The 22,342-nt window shown below is 45.6% G+C and overlaps 1 protein-coding gene across 1 annotated transcript in view; it reads left to right on the top strand.

Moving 5' to 3' along the window:
* MISO1 (mitochondrial inner membrane subdomain organizer 1) overlaps nt 1-19,644 on the top strand; it is a 142,080-nt gene extending 122,436 nt beyond the window's left edge. Inside the window, exon 5 of the mRNA XM_086944122.1 lies at nt 18,252-19,644. Within this exon, the coding sequence (XP_086800248.1) occupies nt 18,252-18,524 (273 nt within the window). The 3' untranslated portion in view covers nt 18,525-19,644. The remainder of the gene's footprint in view (nt 1-18,251) is intronic.
* The last annotated feature ends 2,698 nt before the right edge of the window (nt 19,645-22,342 follow it).

Below are 22,342 nucleotides of genomic sequence, written 5' to 3'. Positions count from 1 at the left end.
CTGCGAAATGGTATATGCGGCATGATTGTGTCTAGTCTAGAAGTGCCACTTTTAGAAGTTAGTACTAGAACAGAGCCACCCAATAGTCCCACCAGGACTGGGTAATATAAATCATATAAGCTAAATGTCCAGGTAGGAATCATTCACAGTATAAATTTCACATTTATCAGTGTCATAACTATGATCACTCAATTAGAAAAAGTAACCGAGGGGTTTCAGAAACAATGAAAATTAGTAGTATCAACAATATATATTTATTTTTTGATTCTCAGTCATAGAATTTTTGTATTTGATGGACTTTCCTAGATGCCTGGAGGACACCTGGGGGACCCCTCTGCCTTGCTTGGGCTGATGGGGGAGACTTGGCTTTGCCCCCTTGGAATCTCTGGGACCTTTGCAGCATGGAGGAGCTGCATTTTCCTGCAGGGAGCGCTTGATTTGTATTTCTAGCGCCTGGAAGCGCTGTGCTTCCCCCTGAGCACCTGGGAGCGCTCTGCCTGCCTTCTAGCGCTGGGAGCGCTGCGTTTCCTCTCTTTAGCGCCTGTGAGCCCTTCACTGGGACAATAGCGCTTAGGAGCGCTTTATTTCTGATGATAGCGCTGGTAGCGCTCTGCTCATTGTCCTTAGCGCTTGGAAGCGCTTTATTTTCAATATCCGGTGCCCACCCGGCATTCGCCCCAGATTGCCGTGTCTTTGAAAGCGCCGACGCAGCCTCGGCAGCGCGACCAGAGCCGTGGGCTCGTCAGGAGGGCCGCGCTGCCATTGGCTGGCCCCAAGAAGAATTGCCGCGCCGTGATTGGTTGACTGGCCCGGGACTCCCTGATGACGCGTCCCCGGGCCGCGCCGTGATTGGCTGCCGGCCCGGGGAGAGAAAGGAAGATGGCGGCGGCTGCTGCGGGGCTCCCGTGACCAGGAGGGAGCCCCGAGAGAAAGGAAGCATGGCGTGCGTTGCCGGTCCCCCGGCAGAGGAGGGAGACCGGAGATGAGCCCAGGAGTTGCCGGTGCGGGAGAGCACCACCCGCGGCACCCGAGGAGAGGAGCAGGTCGGCTAGAGGCGCAGGCGGGGCTCCGGTGTTGCAGGAGAGCCCCGCCGTCCAGAAGAGAGGACCGGAGTCTCCCAAGAACCGCCCGGTGAGTGAAGGAGGGCTGGTGGGGGCTCCGGTAGTGCCACAGGGAAGCCGGTTCCAACCCGGCTCCAGTTCTGAGCGGTCCAACCAGCGAAGCCTCGGTGTTTAGAGCCCTCGAGGCTCCGGGGGCATATTTGCTTTGAGAGCCCCGAGAGGCTCAGGGGCATGGCTTCATGTGGAGCCCTGGGAAGCCCCGCGCGGCTCATTTGTTTAGCGAGCCTTGAGAGGCATTTGGTTCATTTTGAGTCCCCGGGGAGGGACTCCAATGTTTAGGACAGGTGTGATGTCCGGAGCCTGTGTGGCTTCAGCCTTTGGCCGTAGTATTTAGTGACAGAGCCTGTATGACTCCAGTTTGGCGCAGCTTCTGTTCTAGGGTCAGTGAGGACCCTGTCGCCGTTTGTCTCCAGCTGCCCAGCAATTAGTGGGCAGCTGCACCGTTTAGGCGCAAGATAGAGAGTGAGTCCCTGAGAGGGACAGAGATGGCACAGAGATGCCCGGCCAGTCACAGCTGCCCAGCAATTAGTGGGCAGATCAACCGTTTAGGTCTTGGGATTTCCCAGGTGCCCAGCAAGTAGTGGGCACCTGCTACGTTTAGGCTTGTGCTTGGACTGGCGCTGCATGGCAGCGCGCCCTGACATTTGGACACAGGGCGTCTTAGCCCCAACAAGGCCAGTTGGCCTAGGTACTGCCACAGGTGGTGGCTTATGTAAGTTTTGCGCAATTGTATGGCTGGCACCTCTGAATGTTTTTAGGCATCATGTGTCTTCCTTTTCCCTGCGCTGCACCTCTGAATGTTTTAGGCATCATGTGTCTTCTTGCGCTGCACCTCTGAATGTATTTTATTGCGTCGTGTGCTTTGTTCTTAACACCGCTGAATGTGTAGGTTTATGCATCATGTGTTTCTCTTTACTACTCCTCTGAATGTGTTTCATGCATCATGGGTAATGTGTTCTTGTTTATACCCCTAAATGTATTTTATTCTTAGGTGGTTGTTCTTTTTAGTACAGGTGGTCCTAGTGAGGTCCTGGTACCTGTTCCCAGTAGTTACTGGATGTGATTTATAACTGTTATTTTGTGCTATACTTATTCTAAGTTCTAGAAGTGATTTTATATCCTATATTCTAATTTCTACTAAGTGCTGATTCTGACAGTGGCCCATGTGGCCCTGTCCTGTACATAATCCCTTGTGAATATTGCCCGTGCCAGTTGGCACCATGTATTTTGTGTGATACTATCTGATGTGTGTTTACAATACAAAAGTTATTTTAATATAACCTTGTGTGGAGCCCCTTTTGTGGTGTGCCTAGTATGTTGTTGCTGTTGTGTGCTGGCGCAAATGCTTTACACATTGCCTCAGAGTTTAGCCTTACTGCTCGTGCCAAGCTACCAAGGGGGTGAGCAGGGGTTATCTTGGTGTGTGACTCCCTTGCCCTGACTAGAATGGTGGTTTCTGCCTGGCTTTGACGTCAGCCTTAGCCTACCAGAAATAGCCAGTTCTAACAAGGTCCATGGGCAGGGTTCAGTGTATTTAAAAGGTAAGGCTATGCACTGGTGTGCGTTACATGTTCTAATAGTGAAATACTGCTATTTTTGTTTTTCACTATCGAAAGGCCTTCCTCTCCCAAGGATAACATGCGGAGGTGTGTAAGTGTGAATCAAAGATAGGTATAGACACACTTGAACCCATCTACACTCTTTTGAAAGGGTTTTTACTGTTTCAAATGTGTGCAAGGATCAACATCTAATGTATTACTTAATCTTTTGATAACATTTCTCAAAAATGATTTCCTTTCTCCTGGTGACCATAATTTAAGCAGTTGTAATTCAATCATTCAAATAATAGGGGTTTGTAAAGCACAGCTACTCAACCGTGAGGTCCTCAAGGCGCTCGGGGTTTAGGGCGGCACCGTTGAGTGCTGGGGTCATCCGCCTTGAGGTCCTTCCCTACTAGGGCAGTGTAGGGCTTTGCCGGAGGTGAAGGTTGTTCAAGGTCTTGGCTGCGAATTAGGAGAACGACTTTCCTCCCGTTCTGGTCTTGTAGATGCGTGGGATGGTGGCCAGAGAGAGGTCTGCTGATTGCAGGTTTCTCTTGGGTGCATGCAAGGAGAGGTGGCTGTCTAGGTATGCTGGTCCGAAGTTATGAAGGGCCTTTTATGCATGAGTGAGGAGCTTGAAGGTCATTCTTCTTCCTATAGGGAGCCAGTGGAGATCGCGGAGGTGTTGTGATGGAGGATGTCTAAGATCAGTCTGGCTGCGGCGTTCTGATCGGTCTGGAGCTTGTGAAGGCGTTTCTTGTTGATCCCGGCATAGATAGCAGGCGTGCATGACAGTTTTTCTGGATTCGGATGGATCCACCTGAGCATTTCTCTGAGAATGCGGTGGGTGTCGAAACAGGCGAGGATACGACGTTGATCTGGCGGTTCATTGTGAGCAATAAGTCTAGTATGATGCTGAGGTTTTGTGTGTGGTGGGTGGTTTCTGAGGGCAGGGTGCCACCAGGCGTCATCCCATGCGTGGGGGGGAGTGGGGGGGGGGGGAGTAGCCAAGCATGAGTACTTATGTTTTCTCAGAGTTGAGTTTTCGGCAGCTCTTCTTCATCCAGATGGCGACAGCTTTAATCCCTTCTTGGAAGTTGTGCCTGGGGATGCTGGGTTCTTTGGTGAGGGAGAGGATGTGAGGGGGGCCTTGTAGATGTAAGAGGGTCGGGCTGAGTGAGGATCCCTGGGGCACTCCACATCTGGTCTCTGTTGGTTCCGATAGGTAGGGTGGGAGTTAATTCTCTGAGATCTGCTTGTGAGAAATGAGCATATCTAGTCAAGGGCCTTTCCACAGATGCCGGCATCTTGGAGTCTGGTGGCTAGTGTACGGTGGGAGACGGTGTCGAAGGCAGCTGAGAGTCCCTGAAGGATGAGGGCTGCTGTTTGGACCTGGTCGAGGAGGGAGCCGATGCTGTCGGTGGCAGCGAGTAGGGCGGTCTCAGTGCTGTGGTTGCTGCGGAATCCGGATTAGGAGATGTCCAGGACGTTGTTGGCTTCAATGAAGTTTGCTAGCTGGGACTTGATGGCCTTTTGATAACCTTGGCTGCGAATGGAAGCAGGGAGATGGGCCTGAAGTTCTTTTTTTTTTTTTTTTAATTTTTGAAAACCTTTATTGCGCATGTTGCAGAAAGACAAATACGGGCCTACAACCATCCGGCCGGCCACAAGACTTTTGAGCGCAGGTGCCAACAATACGGTCCCCCAATGGTGTCAGGCGATATAGCAGCAATTAATAACATTTATACTGAAAAATCACGTCGCCAGGGGGAAGGAGAAGTAAAGGTTAATTTTTAGTTTTTTCGAATTAAACAGAAATCAATGAAGGATAGATGCAAAGGAGATCCGAGTCCGTACAATAGTCCCCACATGAGTAGGCAGCAATAATAATAACAACAATTGCATGAAGTACCCCACCAGAGTAGCAATACAATAGAAAAACAAAGCAGACGACAGGTACCAAGGTCGTGCCACTCCCAGCGCCACCCACTCCCAACCATCCTCTATCACAGACCCAGAAAGGAAAACAGTACAAGAAAGCGCAGAAAAGTGAGAAAAAAGGCCCATAGAAACTAAATAAGAGAAATAAAATCTACCCCCCCACCCTACACCAATGCGGAGGCTACGGCCTACCCCCCCCGACAATGTGCCTGTCGCCCCATAAAGAACCCGAAATGCAGTAAGAGTAAAGGAAGAGAAGAAAAGAAAAAAGAAGAAAATAATAAAAATATACACTCTGAGATATAGAGAGTGAGACTAGACCATTCTAATCTGCGACTCCCAAAAACTACCAGGGAAGCGGGAGGAGGAGCCAATCCAAACAGTCCCAGCCCCTCAGTCAGGAACACTATCCCCACTCAATTTGCGACTACTAAGAGTCAGGCATTAATACAAAAACAATTAGGGGAAAGTCAGTATATCGTGTGCGACTTAATCAAGTATGTACCACTCTCAATCCCGGTCCAACCAGCCAAGCAACCGACTGCGTAAATAGAACCTAGCCCTGACCCGACCTAGTACAGACCCCAGAACGAAGCACACAAAGAAGGCCCACCCCCACCCAGACAAAGGACCAACATGGCCGCCTACTGAAGGAGAATAAAGCAGTCCCACAAAATGGCCATCGAACGTCACCAGTAAATCCTTCGTCCTGAGCAATCAAGTTCCATAGTCCATCAGGAAAATATGGGGTCTCCGGAGCGCAGACTGAAGGCAACAATAGGAAAACCACCGAGGGGGCCAGCTGTTGCGAGTCCCGGGCATGAGGCAGTAACATTGTTTCAGGCGGCAGAGTATCAAGCCCCGAAGACAAAGGAAACAAAGTATCGCAAACACACACACTGGTCGGCCGGTGGCTGGCATCCATAGAGACAGGGAAAGTCACGGCTTCTCCTCCAGTAAAGAGCGACACTGTACCCCTCGTAGGTTCAAATGGAGACAGTCCCAGGGTCGGCCGGCCCCCCGCAGTATGCTCCCTCCGTAGATCGGCCGCCATAGTGTCGAGGCAATCACTCAGCGCTCGAAAATCCACCCTCATTTCCGTCCTAAATTCAGTCAGGGCGGCCAGGATAGTTTTGTAAGAGAGCGGTGGTTGGGGCTTCCCGCAGTCACGCTCCCGGAGAGGAACGAGCAAACTAGCCCCCAGTTCTCTTCGGGCAACATCACCGGCAAACAGGGACGGGTGCTCACCTCCATTCTCCGAGGCAGCAGACCCCATCCTGGTGGTCGAGGCCCAGCGCAAACCTTCAATGCGAGTGTAGCGCGGTCCAACAGCAGCACAGGGCTCCAAGCACGTAAAATCAAGGAAGGTCGAGCCGTCAACACGGGGGACTGCGGGGCTACCGGCCGCACACCAGGCCGAGGGGGCAGGCATCAAACATCATCCCAACATGGCCGTGTGCTCCTTCTCTCTCTCCACCAGCCTCAGACAAAGACGCTCTTTTCGAAATGCATCTTGAGGGGTAATAGATCACAGGGCGCCGGCCGCGGCGTTCCTCAGCAGGCTGCACAACATGGGGTCCGAGTAGGGAGGAGAGTGTCACCCTCACAGCATCGGCGAATCCCAGGCAGATCGGCCGCCTCTCAGCCTTCCAGACTCGGGGACGTGCGGTGGCGTAGTCCCGGGGCCAGGGCTCGATGTCGTCACTCAGTTATCTCCGGCTGCCGGGCGAGCTGAGAGGCCCGGGAAAGTCGATACGAGTCAGCACAACGTGGCGCGCATTCCGCCACCAAAATTACAGGATAAGATGCAGGATAATCAGCGCGGAGGAAAGGTAGCTGCCGGAGCCGGGAGCCTACACGTCTTCACCAGTCGCCATCTTGGCTCCTCCCCGGGCCTGAAGTTCTTGAGTCCGTCGGGTATGTGGGGGGTTTCTTCAGGAGGGGGTGACATTTGCGTGTTTCCAGTTGTCTGGGAATGTGGCGGTTTCGAGGGAGCAGTTGATTGTCCGGCGTAGTTCGGTTGCGATGGCCTGGCGGCTCTGTGGAAGATGTCGGGCGGCCAAGGGTCTGAGGGTGCTCCAGAGAAGATGCTCTTAATGGTCTTTAAGGTTCCTTCTGTTGTTAGAGGGGTCCAAGTGAGCACGGTCTGTTGGGGGGTGTCGCGGGGGGGGGGGTTGAGCGTTGTAGAGCTCTTGGTTGTCGAAGAGCATCTTAATCTTGAGTTGAAAAAAGGTGCTGAGTCTGTTGTAGAGGTCTTGGGAGGGTGGTATGTCTGTTGTTTTGCTGCCAAGTTTAGCAAATTCCTTGCTGATGGAGAAGAGTTCTGTGGAGTTGTGGGCGTTGGTGAGGATTCTGTCTTGGAGGAAGTTCTTCTTTGTGGATTTGATGAGTTGGTGGTGTGCTGTGGTGGCTGCTCTGTAGGCGGTGCGTTTTTCAGGGGTTTTGTCGTTCCTCCATGTCTTTTCGAGTTGTCGGCAGGAATGCTTTTATTCTTGGAGTGCAGGGGTGAAACCTACTTGTTTTCTTGCTGTGTCGTCCTGTAGCTTTCTTGAGTGGGGCGAGTGAGTCGGTGCAGCTTGTGATAAAGCAGTGGAGGTTGCGTGTTGCTGTTTTAGCATCTGGTGTCGTTTGAGGTGGAGTGCTGGTGAGGGCGGAGGTGAGCTGTTTGTCAGTGACTTTGTTCCAGCTTCTGCGGGGGAGGCGGTAAGCGTGCTTGTGTACGGTGGGTTTTCTGAAGGAGAAGTGGATGCAGTGGTGCTCAGTCCAAAGGAATTCCGTGTTGTGGCAGTGGGAAACGCTGTTTATTTCTGCAAAGACGGGCAAGTATGTGTCCCGCTGTGTGCAATGGGGGCGGTGATGAGTTGCTTCAGTCCTATGTTGCTGAGGTTCTCTACGAGGGCGGTGGTGTTGTGGTTGTTGTGGTTGTCCATGTGGAAGTTTAGGTATCGGAGTAGAATATAGTCTGTGGAGACGAGGGTGTGGGGGGCCAATGGTGTCAGTGAAAGGAGCTTGGGGGCTGGGCGGCCAGTAGATGAGGGTTCTACGGACAGTCGTTTTAGGGTTTGTCTAGATCTGGAAGTGGAGGTGCTCCATGAGGGCTGTGGTGTTGTCCAGGCTGGTGGTTGTCATGCGGAGGAAGCTTTTGTGGACGATGTCGATGCTTCTTCTTGGGCGGATGGATAATTTATATTCCAAACTATCAAATGCATAGTACAAATTTACTAAACAGGTGCCCTTCCTCTTAATGCGCTGTGAAGGTCTCATAATTTAACAATTCTCTCAAGGAGCACCTTGGAGTGCGAAATAAACAGTATGCCTCACAAATTATTTTTGCAATTGTTTTGGCATATGTACTTAATAACCCAAATTTCAGGTGCAATGCTTGTACTGGAAAAGCAGGGCTTACTGGGCAGAATTTTTAAAGAATCTTCCCTTAATGGATATTCGAGTACGACCATTTTTGTAAGAGAGTCTAATGTAGACCTTAGCTTAAAGTAGGTGGAATTTTCCCTTTATAGATTGCCAGTAAATACGTGCAGTGTCTTTTCCACAGAAGGATTTATAACATTTATTAAGTACCCCAGCATGGACTAGTGCCGTACTTCCTAACTGTTTGAAGTGCTGTTTGTCATCGAGATCTTGGAAGAAGGTTCTACCTAGATAGGTGTGTGTCGTAGCCAATTTTAGTTTGTCATCAACCAAGAACCAACTAATGGTTTACATTGTTTCTTGCCCTTAAATGTAATCACCTTTGTTTTAAACATAATAATCTAACAAAAATGTTTTTCGGCGTAAGTATGAAGCCCCTTAAGATTGAGCCGCAAGCCAGTCGGATTTAGGTAAAAAATGAACCCACCGCCCAAAAATATCAGTACGTGGAGTGTATGTGAGCCTAATCCTGTAGGTTAGTTGTTCATTTAAGAGAACGGGGATGATAGATTGTGAAAGAGCAACAAGAACAAGTCTGGAGCCAATAAGCAACCTTGTTTTAAATAATTCTTAGTTTGTATCTTTAATGTGAGACCTTTATTCTCACCCATGGGTATGCTACACCAGACTGCTGTATGTAATGCCATTATCAATTTCAGTAGGTATGGGGGCATGCCTAGATTAGAAGGTTTACCTCACAGAATTGGCTTATCAATTTGATTGAATGCTGTAGTAAAGTTTATGAAAGTAGAATAAATTATCTGAGGGTTAGGAGTTACGTTTTTATCAATCATTGTTTGTACAATAGCAATATAATAATAATAATAATGATGATACCATTACTTAATATAGCGCAAACAGATACCTTAAACAGAGGCGTCCCGGTGCTTAGCGACAGGCAGGAGTAGATAAGGGCATTAGCTGACCTAGCCAAATAGCCACGTCTTCTGCTGCTTTCACAACTCAGATTCAGTACCCAGCATGCGGAGATGCAGAAGTAAAGCATTCCATACCATAGCTGTCATTACCGAGAAGGCCCTGCCTCACTTCCTGGCCTTGACAAACCGGGGAACGCACAGTAGGAGCTTAGAGTTGGATCCCAGACTGCGGGTCGATTGGTATGGGAGCAGTCTCTTTCTGAGGTAACTTGGTCCTATGTTGTGAATTGCCCGAAAAGCTAGGGTCAAGGTCTTAAATTCGATGTGTTTTGCAACTGGGAACCAATGGAGGTGCCTGATGTGAGGGGAAATGTTCTGGCGGAAAGGCACTCTGTGAATAAGCCTCACAGCCGTGTTCTGGATCATCTGAAGTCTGTGAATCTGATAACTGGGCTGTTCTAGGAATAGACCATTAGCATAGTCCAGATGGGATGTTACCGCCGCATTATCCATTACTGATCATTTTGTTCTAAAACCGAATAGTTTGTGGGAATAGTCTCTTTCTCGCATGCCCAGACTTGAAGATGTTCTAATATACTTCTAGTGAAGATCTTTCCTGTTGTATCAAAAAGAGCAATTTGCATGTAGTTACTGGAGTTGTGCAAATTCCTTTTTTGTACAATGGTATCACAGTGCTCCTTGTCCAGGAGCTGGGCTTTAGAACTGTTTATAACAGGGACCAGAAATGTGCCCTATCCCTCTGGATCTCCTTTCACAACTGGCATTGGGAATTTGATCTGGATCCATGGCTCCTGAATGTCTTGCACTATTTATATAATTTGCTATTTATGTACACGCGTCGGGTAAAATCTTCTTAAGTTGTTTATGGAGTGAAGAGAAATCAAAAGCAGTTTCTTCTACACAGTCGTCTATATTTCCCCGTATAGCTGAGTAATGTAGTCTGACCATACCTGTGGTAGAATTGAAATAATAGCAGAATAATTTTTTTAACTCACAATTTAGTGCAACAGTTCTTTAAAATTGCATTGAGTTATTGTTGAGAATAGCTTGCTGGAGTTAGTGCCAATTTTGATCATGCCCCTTTCTTTTTTGAGCAATGCGAATCCTTTTCTTCCTCAAACCCTAGATTACATATTCTAGGTTAAGGAGTATTGTACAAACTGTTTACGTGTGACCTTGTTTATCTCAGCTGATAGGTTTTCATCCATTGGATCTTTTATAACTTTTTCTATCCTTTTTGATGGTTTATTTTTTTTTCTCCATCTCCTTTATTACCTTCAATATGCAATTCTCATCTGCAGATATTTGATCGTCCTCAGTAATCTTATACAAGTCCAGAGATGCTACTGTCAACTTGTTCAAAAGAATCGTGTTAGTGGTGCTTATCTTATCTTATCTTAAGGGGTTTTTGTATAGCGCTCTGTCACCATAAGTTTCCTGGCGCTGGTGCTCCAGTGTAGTTGTCCATGTATTAAGTCAACATCGATCTGGCAACTGCTGACCGCCAGGGACCTGTCAGAGAGATGTTGTACATGAAGCTAGAGTGTAACTTGAAGAATTGAATTAGCACTGTATTAAAGGTTAGCATGTTTGCCTCTGACATTTGACAAACCATTTCATAACTTCAAACCATATAGTCTGTTATTGAAGAACTTGTGGGTTTAGAAAGCATATCCAGCTCAACTCTTCTATTAATTATGACTCCACCTTGGATATTTAGAGACTGAAGTAACATAATAATTTGCTACGCTTATCTGTTTCATGATTTTTTAGACACAATGATTCAGAAATATTCTATGCTTCTTATAGCTCTTTATTCATGTAGGTGCTGAGTACGGTATTAGAAATTCTTGCATTCAAATCACCAACTATTTTTAATTGTTAGTTTCATATCCAATTGTTTTTTCCACTGAATTCAATTATATGGATTAATATGCATTTCTTTTTTTTTCCTCGAGGTACATACATATTATACAGAAAGAAAAAGAATTCTGACTAGTATTCAGCTTCTGTGTAGTTATCGCAGGGCACTGTATATTTTTATTGGTGGAAGGGATTATCTCATAATTCCACTAATGATCTATTTATTGGTAGAAGTGTAGCTATACTCACATTTGTGGGACCTGAAGGCTGTATTAGAGTTCTGTGTGGGGCTATTGATTACATAATGTGTTTTTGTTGTAAATGTATTTGTCAACCAGGTCTCCTGTAAACAAATACTTGTGGCATTTACACTTACTAGAATTTTTTTTTTCTTGGTGTAGACCTACTAGATTCGAAGAAAGAAAATGGGATTTGTTGTTAAAAGAGCAGCTTGAGCAGTTTCCTTACCATTAGAACAGGAGATCACTTTATTTGGTGTTTTAAGGGTCGATTGATCACACATACCTACTTTCCTGACTTTGGAGTTAACTTGAATAACCACAGAGATGGTACAGAATTAGCTACAGATAAATAAGATATTACTGAGGTAACTACTGGGAGTTTTCATTGAATAGGAGATGCATCAAATTCCATTTTTTGGAAGGCAGTCGCATTCACTTAAAATTATTGTTGAAACTAAACTTACCCAAAATACGACTGATGGATCCTGATTATTTGGAAAATAGGTTCACTTTAAAAAAAATAATTTATTTATTGGGTTTTACATAGTGATTACTGTTTGTAGCCATAAATTGTCCATCCAAATTGTAAAAATTTACAGTTGATAATTTCTTATATGCAGAAAGCAGGAAAAGAAAATAGTAACATGAATTAGCATTGTTTATTCTTTCTGCACATTTCGGATCTACTCGTTGCAACAACATAACTTGTAGGGGTAGGAGTTAGGTCGGGCTGGCATTAACTATGCGTTACAATTTAATAGCTTAATCATGTATGTAAAACATTTATGTTATGAAACTTATCAACAAGCACATCTATTGGTAAGAGACAGGCTGTGTGTGCTATGCGGTCGGTCTGGTGGTAGGCAGGCATTATATTCATTCTAAAGTTATTAATGCTATTAATGTTATTTATTTTTTGTTCTTCAAATAGGTTTTAGTTAAAATTTTTACAAAACATTGTAAGTATACACTTCATATGGACACAATGTTGTCAGAAATTTACACTCAAAGCTCTAGAGGAAAGTAAAGGATAAAGAAGGTGCTCAGAGAAAGTTTTCGTGAGAGTGTAAAAGAGTAGATGCTAAGGCTTCAAGACTTTTTCTTCGATGAGATTGTTTTATCTAAGAGCCTGTCCAACGTATAGGTATAGCATTTATTCCATCCAATTCTGGCACAGCTGATAGACAGCAATTGCCAATTTGTGGACTGTAAATTTTAATCCAGGCTAAGCTTGTTTGCTTCCTCCGATCGGTCCATTGTTGGGTCTGTGTCATAGTATAATAGACAATCCAAAACCCAAGTAAATGCATGTTTTACAGTGTGACCTGTCAATATGCAAGTGTGAAAACTCACTAGAGCACTGATCACCTAAATATTAATAGTTAAAAATATTCCTGCCGAGAGGGAGAAATAGTTATAAATTTGAGGAATAATTGTGGTATGATACATATGAAGGTCAGATTACTTTCAATGCACGTATGGATTGGTATAAGCGTTTCTAATATCTGAAAAATGCCCCATGGTATGTGACCGTGATCACGTTTTTGATTAAATACACCCCCTGGTAAACATTTGAAAACTGGTCTAAAGTCATTAAGCCAATTAAAGCTTAGGACATTCTAATAGCCAGTAAAATGTTAAGAAACATAAGTCATATCGTCTCGATGGAGTGTCCGGACAGTTTGCAGAGGTATTTAGTATACATTTCAGATGGAGAGGTGTGGCTCACTGGTTAGAGGCGGCAGACCCGAGTGCAGAGAACGGCCCGGGACCAGGGTTCGATTCCCGACGCGGCAGGGTCTTGGACCAGGATCAGCGGACTGATAATTCTCGCATCGGTGCCTACTCCGACCAGGGAGCACACTCGGCAACTCTGGGCATTAGCTTGCCTCATCTCCACAACGGCCCCACACAAACGCCGGGGATGCCTGGTTTCACCTTGGAGACCCCCAGGAGGGACTATCTCACAGGGAAAGCCAGGACGGGTTCCCCAGCGGTCTATAGCGCTACGAGGCCTCCGGGTAGCAGTGCGCTTTACAAGACACAACAATTCAATTCAATTTCACAATCTAGAGGTTTGGAGTCATGTGCAGACCAGAAACTGATCAGCACTTAGTACAAGATGTATGAAAAGCGATTTATATTGGATATATTTCCTCCACAAAGCAATAGTAACTGATTGAGTTTTGTAAAACGATGCATGGCCTCATCTGATGCCTGTCTGATGTGTGATCCTGTGAAAGAGTTAAATTGTGGTATGCAACTGATTTTGATGCTGATACATGTTCAGCAAGAGAAAATGTTTGTTTGTGGCTCTAGAATTGCACAGAACACGTCTTTATGAATCAGATTAAGGTTTTATATCGGGTCCAGTTGGATGCATTACGTTGCTAATGTCTGCCCTAACATTTTAGTAACAGATGAGTCGGTCAGGAGACCCGTCGTCATTAATGATGATTGTGCTTGCACCTGAGCCTCCTGGTGAAGCAGACGCCATTTAAATGTCTACCACACATGTCAGTTGAGATTAATCTTACATTTTATATTGACCGAGTTCTCTTAGAATCCATCTGTTGAAGTCATTATTAAAATCATCAATGTTTTCTTTTCCCGCAAATAATGGAAATGTTGTAATTAGCAAGGGGGTGCTCTCTGTTTACCTTTTAACTCTTTTATATTCTGCCAGTATTTCACCTTATGGTCATTCGCAGCACTTATTCAGTAGAAATCTGCTGGCAGACCGGCAATGACCACAGTTTGAGACGCCTCCAGATTTTATTGCGTTGATTGGCATATTTGTCAGTCATAATATTTATCTATCAACATGTCATAGGCGCTTCAGTGAATGAGGAGTGACTGAGTCTACTAGAGGCCTTGCGCTATTACCCCAGCCCATTTCTTCAGCGACTCCAAAGGTATGGTATTCTGTTCCATTCCCAGTTAATAAAATGATGAAATCTCTGAAAGTTCTAATTCTTGATTGGTGGTCATTGATGATTGAATGCACATCGGTCAGTCCTGTCTGAACACTTGTCCCATGATCTTGCTGGAGGTCGAAATGTTAAAGATGTGGTGGCAGGTACTCATTTCTGTGGGGTCTGCAGTTTTGTCTTGAGCAAGGAGGGACCTGACCTTGAGAGAGGAAGTGCACAGCAGTTCTAGATTCTTGAAAGTCACAATCTCTACTTGCCTCTTAGGCAGACTGTGGTTGCTTGGGTTCTCCAGGAAGATGTATGTTCTAGCTGCGGGACTGAAACAAGAACATGCGATTATTAAGTCCCTTGCGTTGGTTGTTTTCAGATAAGTACAGTTCATATCGCCCTCCCCAAAGTTGTGGAGATAGTTGAAGACTCAAGACGATGGAGTTGAATGTAATGTTGTTCATATTCTTTTTTATACCTCAGCCTTTTTCAACAGCATTTATAAAATTGAGTTTAAACTGAAAGCATTTCAATGGGCACTTGAGAGGTCTAGAATTGCTCTGTCTGAGCTACAGCTTCCTGACTAGAGATGTGATGTTAATTTCACAGAATATGCATATTAAGATGCAGTTTACCCGCTTAAACTGTCAGTTGCATTGGGTTTCTGTCCACGTGCTGGAATATGTTCCAAGTTGGCTTTCAGTGCAAAGAAAACTCAGTCTGACCTCTCCCACGAGCATTCTTCCATTATCATGGCATTTGTAATGTTAATAAATGCTTTCATGTTATTATGCATTCCTATTAAGCCTCTGTACGGAATTTAACTGTTGTTGAGCCAGTGATGAGGGCATCAGTCTGGTTTAATATAACAATGAATAATGGACTGTAAAACTTTAAACTCACAGCGCTTGCATGATATGGAATGAAATTGGAATGAGATCTATGTAAGCGCATTAAGGAGTTTTCTGAATTGGAGCTGAAAATTATGTGCAGTTTGGGGGTTTAGAAATGTTATAAACCTATTTAATGGTAATGAGTATGGATGCTTATGCGCAGCTAGATGCTAAAGTTGATGATACCATTAGGCTTTAATCAGAATCTCCTTTATTTAAAAATTTCATCGAAACTCGAAATTCAAAATTGAATAAGCATGACGTGGATTCTGAAATCTCATTGCAGGCCAAGAATTAGAGAGGTTTACAGAAAATAAAAAATCCCAGAATATTGCACAATCATTGCAGATTATATTGAGCAAATGGAAAGCTTCACGGTCACCTTCAAGGAATTATTGCCATTGGTCAAATGTAACTGGCAATTAAAAAAACACTTTTGCTTATTTAAAGCTTGTTTTTCGAAGAAAATATGGTAAATAATTCTTGGCATTTACCAAAATGTAGCTATAATTGATGGAGCTACAATGGAATGTGGTTGTAGTGAGAAAGAAATCTGAGTCAGAATTTCATAAATGGCCACTCTCATGGTGGTTATGACACATCCTTTTTTCCAGTTTGAAGAGTTTTAGTCCTGTAATCATCTTGCAGAGTGAAAAGCTAATACACCATTGGCAAGTGTATCAACCCCAATCAGATCAGGTGTAGAATACTTTGTTGACTGCCTTAACCCGTTCCATGCCGTCCAACGTCACAGTGGGCGTGTGCGGAGGACGGCCGGGGGCCGTCTGAACGCCGCCCACTCACTAATTCGCCTGCACCGTGGTGGAATTCGTGTCACGGTCAACGGGTTAATATAGCGATATAGCCCACTGCAGAGGGCTACACCTGTTGTTAAAGGCTCTGAGTCCAATTGATAGGCTGAAGCCGCAGGCAAAGTCCTGTAGTGAGGAAGAGGGCCTTTAATAATAGGTTTAGCCTGAGGCAGAAGAGCTAAAAGACTAGTAGAACATTCCACTTACTAAAGGGATAAGCCATTATAAGCACGGAGGTTACTCCATTGTCTTCAATCAAGCTCTCAACATTCCAATGTTCTAAATGTTCTACTATTACTTCTGATGTTTGAGTGTTGCTACAAACTTCATTGAGAATCTGTTCCTCTATTATATTACATTGCATAATCAGTGTGCGCTATTGTAACTGTGCAGGCCTGGTCTGGCACTTCCCCTCTCCCCCTTTTCCATCTCTCTCTTTTTTTGTGCTCCACTGCCCTCCATTTGCATTCACATGGCTAATCTGGTTTTGCAATGTATGTGCTTTACATGTACATATGTTGTTGTTGTTTCGCTATGAGGTCTTAACTTGTAGCATCACAGTAATCTGTTTAGAATCCATAGGCTGATACTTAAACCAAAGCATCTGCTGAATCAATGTAAGTGGGTTTAAGCACCCCTTGCGTCTTATCCTAAAGATCTAGGTCTTGCTACTTTACTACTTATTCTTTGTATTATAGGATTGCCTTTAAGCTCTGCTGCATAATAACAATGTCACCTGTAAAGCGCATGGCTACTTCAACAAAGTGTCCCAGCGCTGGGAAGCAGACTACGGGAAGAAAAGAAGCACACCAAACTAGGAGGAACTTAGAAAGATCTGAAAAGCCAAGTTTTCAGCTTTTTCCTGAAGATCGTTTCAGAGGGCAATAGCCGAAGTGCCACGGGTAACGAATTCCAGATTTTTGGTGTCAGCTCACTGAGAGCACAGTCACCAATTCTGGCTGTTTGACAATTTTGGAAGGGAAGCCTGTTTAGTAGCAGTAGATCTGAGATTTCTGGTTGGAAGATGAGGAGTGATCATAGACTGAAGGTAGGCAGGACCCTGAAAGGAAAGAGACTTATAGCAATAACAGAGGGCCTTAAATGTAATTATTTGTTTCACTGGCAGCCTGTGCAGTTTTTTCAATGCTGGTCTAATAAAGATTCGTCTAGGAAGTTCAAGCAATGTCCTAGCTGCTAGAAGCCTGTTCAACTGCGATCGCGAAATGCCCAAGTAAAGGACATTACAGTAGTCTAATCTGGATATAACTAATGCCTCGACTACTGTTTATTGGGCAGAATCAGGGAGGAGATGGAGGATTTTTTTAAGAGATCTCAACAACCCGAAACACTTTACTGCAAGGGCACTAATCTGGGCATCAACAGAAAGCTTATTTTCCAACCAAATGCCCAGATTCTTAACCTTGGGCTTAGGCGGTGGTAAAGGACCGAGACAATCGGGCCCCCCAGGCATTAGACCAGATGTTAAGATGCTTGCCCAATACCAGGACCTTTAAGGTCCATCCAGGTAGCGACCTCTGACAGACAAGCACAGAGAGAAGAGGTCATGTGCCCAATGTTCGGAGATATGGTGATGACCAATTATGTGTCATCAGCATATGAAAACTAGTAAAACCATATCGCTCAAGGACCTCAGCCACAGGGCAGAAGTAAACTTTTAAAAGGGTTGGACTCGGAGAGGAGCCCTGTGGTGCTCATGCTGCAGAGAACGAACCATTGATTGAAAAGCTTTTTATGAAACCTGAAAAGTGGGTCCCTGCAGGAATGAGGCCAACCAACGGAATGCTTTGCCCCAATACCAATGTTCCAGAGCCGCTTGACCAGGATACTATGGGCTTAGAGTGTCAAACACGGCATTGAGGTCAAGCATGAGAATTGCTGCAGTGTTGCCCATATCCATAATCCAATTGCTGACTCAGAGGCAAGCAGCAAATTTGACTCAGTGCTGTAGGAGGGGCGAAAACCAGATTGCGTCCTATGCAGGAGCTCATTGTCTTCCAGAAAGCTATTTAATTTTCTGTCCGCGTGTTTTACAAATAACTTGTTGTTTGACACAGCACCTGTCTGTTTAATAAGTTGCAAGTCCCTGGTGGTCCTGAGCCCTAAAGTAAACTAAAGCATGGCTTTTCTATGCCTGAATATTCTTAAGTCCCAGCATGCAAAACCCATTACTCAAGCCTTCTCATGAGCTTCCCATCACTGTAAAACTCTCTTCCTCTGTTAGACCGTCCCTCACTCTGCTGCCATTCCTCAACTCCCTCAAGGCCTGTCTTTTTAGGCAAGCCTACCTGGAATTTTGCTGATTCGGTGTTACCCTTCTGGCCAACTGCAATGTCTGCAACAACTTTAATTCTTTACCACTATATGTTTTTTATATTTTTCACCACCTCCACTACAGCTGTCGTGATTTTTTTCACAGTTTTTATTTATTTTTTTATTCCATTTATTTTACATTGTTCCTTTGTGCTTGGGTAGTGGGGGGAGGGGGGGTTAATTGGTTGCTTTTAAGATAGCTTAATTTTTTGTTTAATTTAAACATGTGCCTTTGTTTGCTTTCCCTTGCTTTTATAGGGGGGCTTTTTCAATGTATGCATCAATGAAGAGGTGTTGAGGCAAGGACTGGGAAAAGCTACACTCATTGAAGGACCTCGCCAAGACTCCAAGGTTTACTGGAAGCTTCAGAAAAAATTACTCCAAGCAGAATTGAAAGCTCAGAAGAAAGGAAGAGGTCTTTGGAAAGAAAGAACATTGTTTGAAAAACTATCAATCCAGTTAAATAAAAACACAGTTCTGCAACAGATAAAACGGACGATAAATTGGATTCTCCTATATTTCAGAAAGTGAACAAAAAAATATATTCCTGCCATTATTGTGCTGGACTATGCAAAGGCAATCTACAAAGGATATGTGTTTTCTGAGAGCAGTGTATGTTCCCAAAACGGCAGCTTTAGGAGGTCACCAAAAACAAGTGGCACAGACATGCAATTGTGTTCACCTGTATAAAATAGGGAAAACTATTGCTCTCTTTTTCTAGAACACTAAGAATCCAAGTTGATGTCGCATTTTATTTGAAGACCAGCAGGAGGTACATGTGAGGCGACAGCTGATGAGTTTTTGTTCAGCATGACTGCACTGGAAAGTACTGTAATGAGTATTAGAGTCTAGTCACTTCTGTACACTTGCTTGACAAATTTTGATTACATTATTTAAAAGACTTTTGAATTAATAAAAATGGCCACTTAAATGTCTTTCAGTGATGACAGATTTTACATTGCAACTCTCACTTGCTAGACAAGTAGTGTTGATTTAAATCCCAGAGGTTGTACTCACTTGACAATACATGGGCTACACAGAAGTTCCTCGAACTGCTACATTTAAAGAGAGTTTGTTCATTTGTGGCACTCACAAGGTAGTGAGTGTGCTGACGATAAGTTCAGTATATGTATTTTAACCTGAGCTACAATTAGAGGGAATTTATACAAGAGAGGGAAGAACACGTGTAATGTAAAATGTCTGTGGATGTAAAGTAAAGGTTAGTCTTTCCCTTTATTCCCTTCCTTGGGCACGCTCCACGAACCCAAGTAATATGTAGTCAAGGATGTGTAGCTGGAACCCCCATCTTGCTTTGTGGTAGCCCTTCCATTGTCTTGCTATTCCTTTTGTCAGAGGTCATTAAGGCTGCAGGGAGAGCGGAAAATAGACAGTAATCTAATTGCCATGTTAACCTCTTCTGTTTGCTTCTCTTTGCTCTCCTCTACATCTTTGATGGATGGTTCGGCTTACACATTTTACAGCCGATTTTCTCTAGATCGATGTCTCCCAACAAGTGGCTAGTGAGCTACCAGTAGCTCTCCAGGTACCTGTGAGTAGTTCTCCTGTGTGCAGCCCAGCCTACAACTATCGAAGCTTTTGCTTGCTTGAATTATTATATGTATAATAAAATTAAAATGCATGTATTGTAGACAAAAATGTGTGTATTTTCACTGATGTCTGTAGAAAAATAGTTGAATTTTCACAATGTGCCTAAAGCTATTATTTGAGTTTGAGAGATTTATTACTCACATGTATACCTTGGGGCCAAGTGGGTTGTATCTATGGGTTGTATGTATCAACCTTTTAATATTTTAGTTCAAATTGTCAAAGCCTTTTTTACATTACTGCTGGAAACCCTACTTAATGCACCAATGTGATAACTGCTGACACTCTTGGAAGGGGTGTTCACATTTACATTACTAGTATTAGTAGCTCAGGATGATTTTATTTTTTAATTTTTTATTTAAAGACCTTTATTGTTATGAATCAAAGCATGCCACACTTATCACGTACGATCACATATCAGTGGTTACTGTGTGCCTCTACCTCAGTGCAACAGAATTATATACACAGCCATTCAGCCGGCATCCCGGGGGCCCGGCGGCAAGTAGGACGGCCATCTGCCATAGGAAACAGAGCGAGGTTGCAGCCCACCAGCATTACAAATTGCACCTTGGCGACACGCAAGCTCCTGGAGGTCACGCAATGCTAAGGTCTCAGGAAACAAGGCAAAACCAAAAAACATTTTAACCAACCCAACACCCCCCGCCCACCCACGTATGTGCCAGCAAGTGTGTCCCGTATGCAAACTATGATAGTGTCCAACAGTGTGCCAAGAGTATACCACTCACAGTCGTCAATCCAGGAAATCCCATCTTTCCCCAACAGTTATCCAGTCCAAACCCCATTAGCACGTGTTACAATCACACTGCCCCCGACCCGCCCCCCCCCACCCCTCCCCGACCACCTCCCCCAAGGAAGCCCCGTGTCCACCTCGACACCTAGTCCCCCGTGGCATCCGGGAGGTCCACCACCTCCGAGTCAACCGAGCCCTCCTCGTCCTCCCGCTGAATGTATTCTTGGTATAGACCCCAAACATTTTTTGGCCTACTTCTGGGGGGGAGTAACTCACTATAGAGTTCAGTCTGAGTGCAGCAGTGGAGTAGGTCCCTCGTCCATCTTCCCTTGGTGGGGGGAGGCCCTCATCCAACAACATGCTACCAGCCTCCTGGCCAATAGCAGTGCCATGTCGACTAAGCAGCGCTGGGAGGGAGGGAGCGGCTTAGAGTAACCAATCAAAGCCAGTTCTGGACTGCGGGGCAGCTCCGTGCCCAGGATCCCACCTAACTCCGTGAAAACCTCCACCCAAAATTCCTGAATGCTCGGACAGCGCCACGCCATGTGTATAAAGTCTGCCACTGGTGTGTAACAGCGTTCGCACTCCGCCGACTGCCGCAGGCCATAGCGGTGGAGCCTTTCCGGGGTGTAGTAGACCCGCTGGAGGAACTTAAAATGCACTAATCTGTGCCTACCATTGAGGGAGATCCTACCTGTGCTGGAACAGCAATATTTCCACATGTCGTCATCAATGGGCGACTGCAGGTCGCTTTGCCACGCCTCCCTGGCCTTAGAGTATCGCATCAGCTGATGAGCCACACCTAGTTTGTTGATATGTGAGATCAGCTTACCAGGGGTCTTGTTTTTGATGATGTAAGTAAGCTCAGGGACCTCTGTAGGTTCCTCCATAGCCGGACTCAGCACCTCCCTAAACGCCGAACGGAGTCTGTGATACTGGAACCGCTGCAGCAGAGAAGGACCCGAGGGGGAGGGAGGGAGCTGATCCCATGTCTTCAAAATACCCCCTACAAACAGATCCTCCATCTTCACGAGCCCCAGGGAACGGAGCGCCGCGGTAACATCCCTTTCCCCAAGAGGGTCCAGCCACAGCGCCCACTCGATCCGCATCTGGGGGGAATACAGAATGGGGCATCCACGAGAGCGGGCAAGTGCATGCCAGGCGTGATTAGTTGACTTAAGGGAGTCCAATTGGCCGATGGAGCGATCCTCCGGAAGGCAGATCGTGGCTGGGAGGGGGAGGGGTGCCGTAAACAGGCGCTCTAGAGTCACATGCGGTATGCGTGGGTCCCCATGGATCCACGAGTGTAAATGCGACGCCTGCGCAATTCGGTAGTACCTTTCCGTGTCTGTGGCCCCCAGGCCCCCATCTCACAGGGGAGAATCAACGTCGCCCCCTGTACCCTGGGTTGCTTGCCTCCCCACGCCAGCCTAATGAGAACTTGTGTGAGTTGTTTAAAAAAGGCCCTAGACAGGACCACTGGGATATTTGTGAAAAGGAAAAGGAACCTCGGCAGCACAATCATTTTCATGATGGCTATTCTGCGCAGGAGGGATAGCGGGAACTTACTCCAAGTTTCCACGTCATCAACAAGCCTACTGTAGGCTACGCCGTAATTGTCTCTTACCAAAGTTTCCGGATCTGTGTGCAGTTGTATACCCAGGTACCTGACCGAGTCTGTGGACCACTTCAGGGGGTACTCCATGTCAAAAGGTTTCGTCACAGGCGTGAGCGGGAAGGCGATAGATTTATCCCAGTTCACTTGTAGTCCAGAGAGCGAGCCAAAGCGGACTACCTCCCGTAGGACAGCTGACAAGTTCGACTCCGGGTTGCGGATGTATAGCAAGGTGTCGTCTGCATACGTAGAGATGCCTATTTTATAGGTAGGGAAGCTGATAGCCTCCAGGCTGTGGTACTCCCTTATTGCGCAGGCTAAGGGCTCCGCGACTAGCGCATACAGCAGGGGCGAGAGGGGGCATCCCTGCCTTGTACC

This window comes from Lissotriton vulgaris, chromosome 11, assembly GCF_964263255.1.
Source record: "Lissotriton vulgaris chromosome 11, aLisVul1.2, whole genome shotgun sequence".
NCBI classification, from domain to species: domain Eukaryota; kingdom Metazoa; phylum Chordata; class Amphibia; order Caudata; family Salamandridae; genus Lissotriton; species Lissotriton vulgaris.
Note: the sequence above shows the minus strand (reverse complement) of the source record. Positions and strands in the feature narration are given on the sequence as shown.